This window comes from Pinus tabuliformis, chromosome 1_1 (genome assembly GCF_031772625.1).
Source record: "Pinus tabuliformis cultivar Carrire ecotype Pingquan chromosome 1_1, CPIR1, whole genome shotgun sequence".
NCBI lineage: Eukaryota > Viridiplantae > Streptophyta > Pinopsida > Pinales > Pinaceae > Pinus > Pinus tabuliformis.
Window position 1 is genome coordinate 804751311 of NC_142297.1, and position 4605 is coordinate 804755915.

Genomic DNA, 4605 nt, shown 5'->3' on the forward strand with positions numbered 1-4605 from the left:
AATTCTGTCATGCGAGAAAGCCTTTTTCCAGGCTAGACCTTTTGAGGCTGTCGCCTCGTTGTAAATTTTTTGTATCAATAATAGGAGTCGACTTATTCAGAAAAAAAAAAAAAAAAAGAAGAAAAAAAAAAGAAAAAAAAAAAAAGAAAAAAAAAAGATTATTTAACTATTTTCAATTAAGGATAAAGTAAACCAATAAACATACCAATAAAAATGAGTATAATCAATAAACATCTAACACCAATAAAAATTAGTATAATTTTTTACTTAAATAACTATGATGAATCAATATATAGTCAAAGAATAACTATCCTTATTACCAATCTGGATTTAAATTTTTAAATAATATGTAATCATATTCATAATCTATAATCCATCTTCAATAATATTCATTTAATTTAAATTTTCTAATAAATTTAATTTAAAATTTCGAATATATTTAATGAACTTTCTAGAGTCAAATTATTTAAACTTAAAAACTTCCAATATTTTATTATAGTTTTTCACTTAAATAACCATGATAAATCAATATATATTCAAAGAATAACTATCTTTATTACCAATTTGCATTTAAATTTTTGGTGATGATGGTTAACATCCACTGAGACCAAACTTTGGTCTATCGGACCTAAAGAAACGAATTATTTAGTTTGATTTAAGATTTTATTCCTATGTTCAAAAATCTTGGAGAGAAGCCTCCCGAGATCATTGTAATTTTGACAACCTAAAAGGCTAGGAAGGTCAGTGTTGCAACAAAGATTTTGAAATTGAGATTTGATTTTCATCCTCGATGTCCGTATTCTCACAGAGATGGCAAAACCTTTCCATCCATGGTGTTTTAGGAACTGCCCAACTACCCGTTTCACTATGGAACTCATGAGAGTTCGTTCTAATCTTGGCTATATTAATTTTCTTCTTTGAGCTAGTTAAAAAAGAGAGATACTTTTGATCTTCCACGGTGGGATTGATACTTCATTATAATATCTTAATTTTCTTTTAGCTACTAAATCTTTCTTATACCACATTTTTTCTTTGAACTTAGAAGTAACAATATTTTTAATGTTATTAATGTTTTGCAATTCAACATTTACCTCGATCTCTCAATGGTTTAATCCATCTTTAATAATATTCATTTAAATTAAATTTTCTAATAAATTTAATTATTAATATTCATTTAATTTAAAATTTCGAATAAATTTAATGAACTTTCTAGAGTCGAATTATTTAAAACTTAAAAACTGCCAATAAATGTGGAAGCTGGATTCCTCGCTTCCTGGGCCCACATTATTGTTACCGACAAAACTGAAATCTGCCCGACTAAATCTGATCCGAAGACAATTATTGCTACCATATTTCATTATTTTATGCAGGTAAGGTAAGCTTATGTGCATCCAATGGCGTTTTTAAATAGCAGAGGCTTCTTCCTTCTTTCCAGCCATAGAATGTAGCTCTACCAAAGGTGTGTGCAATATGGATTTTCCTAATTTGCCTCTGTCCCTGCCTATCACAGTAGCGGGTGAAGGTGCTGCCACAGCTGCTTTTGTCGGTCTAGTCTTCTCTTTCTTTTTCATTTGGTCATTGCACAAGAGGAGGATCAGCGCCAGATTGCCTCCGGGACCCTTTCCATGGCCTATCATCGGAAATCTGCACCAATTGATTCTGCCTGCTCACCGTTCTCTTAAAGACCTTGCTGACAAATATGGCCCCATTTTCTTTCTGCGCTTAGGCTCTGTTCCTACTGTCGTCGTTTCTTCTTCTGAGATGGCCAAACACTTTCTCAAAACTCATGATTTGTTGTTTTCCAGCCGGCCTCCCACCTCCGTTGGGAAATACATATTTTACAATTCCAAGGATATCGTGTTTGCTCCCTATGGAGATCATTGGAGGCAGATTAGAAAAATATGCGTGGTGGAACTGCTCAATGCCAAAAGGATCAACTCCTTCAGGCACGTGCGAGAGGAAGAGATGTCTCTCGCGATCCGTTCCATTTGGGAGAAGAGTGAGAGCGGCACGATTGCGGTGAATGTGAGCAAGGCCATCTCCACTCTCATCTCCAATATAGTTTGGCGGATTCTGGCGAGCAGGAAATTTACTGACAATAATTTGGGTAGCGATTTCGAAGGTTTCAAGGATCTGTTGGTAGAGTTGATAACTGCGGGGGGAGTTTTTAACATTGGAGACTTCATTCCTTACTTGGATTGCCTTGATTTGCAAGGTGTCAAGCGGCGCATGAAAAAGGTCCATAAAACATTCGATGAATTCGCTGAGAAAATAATAGACGACCACATTGCTCCTCGCATCGCCGCCGCCTCGAATGACCAGAAAGAAGAAGCTGCTCATGCTAAAGATTTCGTGGATCTGCTGCTTCAGATAGCTGAGGCCGACACCAGAATCACACGGCAAACTATCAAGGCTATTGTTCTTGTAGGCCTCTGTGGCCACAGCCATTCCATTATTAATTATGGACCTCAATATATTATGCTTAAATCAGTCAATATTTTGCATTAATTGTGTTTGTATTTGTGCAGGACATGTTCGCGGGTGGGGTGGAGACGACATCAACTACGTTAGAATGGGCAATGAGTGAGCTGCTCAGACATCCCCATGCAATGAAGAGTTTGCAGGAAGAAATGGAAAGGGTAGTCGGCAAAGATCGCAAAGTGGATGAGTCCGATCTGGCAAGCATGAAATACCTCCACTGCGTGGTGAAAGAGACACTACGATTATACCCAGCTGTGGCGCTAGCGATTCCTCACGAATCTGCAGAGGCAGTGACAGTAGAAGGATATTACATACCTAAGAACACACGAGTAATGGTGAATCTGTGGGCTATAGGAAGGGATCCCAATGTGTGGGGGGCAGATGCTTCCGAATTCAAGCCGGAGAGGTTCATGAAGGAGGAAGATATGAATTTAACAGATCAGTCAGACTTCAGTATGATTCCGTTCGGGGCAGGAAGGAGAGGATGCCCAGGGGGTCCCATGGCTATTCCCACGCTTGAACTTGCCTTGGCGCAGCTGACGCACATTTTTGATTGGAGAGTGGAAGGTGATCCGTCCCGACTGGATATGAAAGAAGCGTCTGGTTTGACAATTCCAAGGCAAGTTCCGCTCTGCGCCTATCCAAGGTTGAGGGTGTGCTTCCCACTACAGACCGGGGTTGATCCGTAGGAGCAGGCACGGCGCTCTGCCGCTTTCCTTGCAATTGCTTTAGTATTATCACCATAAATAAATTTGTATATGTTAGTTGTATATTGCCCTTTGTCGCTTCTCACATCCCTCGCAGGATCACATGGTTGAACTCAACAACACGACGCAACAGCCAGATTCGATCTCCCTAGCTTACTCAATTCGCTCTATTTTCTTACTTTATGTAGTAACTTTTGTCTGTGAGCTTTGTCTGTGAGCTCATGTTCTGCCAAATTAATTTGACGAAGCTCCTTTAGGCTCGAATCTCGGACTACATGCATTAACCCTTCTTTCTTATTCTCTAAACTACATGGGCAGGTGCAAAAGCGTTGTTGATTCCTGACTTACATTTGCATATAGAAGTATGATGTGTATCTAGAAGTATGGTATGATGCGTATCTAGAAGTATTCTTGTTTTATTTTAACCAGTGAGTTTCAACGTAGTTATGTTCATTATTTTATAGCCCCTTCTCGTATGCATTTAAGCGTAAACAGAACTTAGTATTCTACAAACAGCAAAATGGTACATCCCAACTATAGTAATGTTTATTCCATATGACAGCATAATTAAGTACACAAATGCTATAATGATAATTCAATTAACAGTGCACACCATAATAATCAAATCAATTAGTGTAAACAATCGCCCTCCATGCTCTTTCCGGTTGCAAGGATTACAGTAATCGGTTGTTTTAGTGACTATTATTTTGCCAGGAAGACAAATGAATCCCAATAAATTTCTTTTTGCTTCTGAACAAAGATTTTTGGTAATTTATTATTTTTATGTAATGTTTTACTATGACCATTTTATTTGGCTTAGCATGTTACAATATAAGTCTCCCATATATTTATATTTTTTTACTGAAAATATTGTTAGGGTTAGTTTAATTACATTAAATGTTTTCACGAGAATTTTTGTACTTCATTTGAAATCTTTTGACAGCGTTGTAACCGCCACCTATACATCCATGCAAATATCAGCTTTCCCTCTTTTCCTCCTCTTCAAGGAGGCAAATTGGCTTGGCTCCTAGCTTTGTTCTTTGCGACGATGTAGCCCATATGGACTCCACAACCCATTGTAGCCCACATCAACTGCACTTCCCTAGGCTCCTGGCTTTGTTCTTAGTGAGGATACAACCCACATCGACTCCACAGCCCACTGCAACAACAACGACAGTCCACACCGACTCCACGCCCGTAGCAACTGTGAACATAGATGCAACTATGTTACAAAAGAAATTGACAAGGAACACAATAAAATTTAATTCTAATGCTAATGGAGAGAACAAAAAACTCGAATTTGTATGATTTTCATATATACCCATTTTTACATGTGGATGCGTTTTTTTCCTTTCTTGTAGGCTTAATAGCAAATTTTATCAAATTTTACTGCATGCATACTTATTTTCTAGTGATA

General features: G+C 37.7%; 1 protein-coding gene across 1 annotated transcript; it reads left to right on the forward strand.

Moving 5' to 3' along the window:
- Positions 1-1416: 1416 nt before the first annotated feature.
- Positions 1417-3531, forward strand: LOC149216458 (cytochrome P450 750A1-like). The gene is made up of 2 exons (XM_089391204.1): positions 1417-2424; positions 2529-3531. The coding sequence occupies exons 1-2, from the start codon at positions 1471-1473 to the stop codon at positions 3168-3170; spliced, it is 1596 nt and encodes a 531-aa protein (XP_089247330.1). The 5' UTR covers positions 1417-1470; the 3' UTR covers positions 3171-3531.
- Positions 3532-4605: the final 1074 nt, after the last annotated feature.

Bases quoted from the DNA above. Each gene is read 5' to 3' on its own strand.
- LOC149216458 (XM_089391204.1), top strand. From the start codon at position 1,471: ATGGATTTTCCTAATTTGCCTCTGTCCCTGCCTATCACAGTAGCGGGT. The intron at 2,425-2,528 runs GTAGGCCTCTGT...GTATTTGTGCAG, and splicing joins CTATCAAGGCTATTGTTCTT to GACATGTTCGCGGGTGGGGT.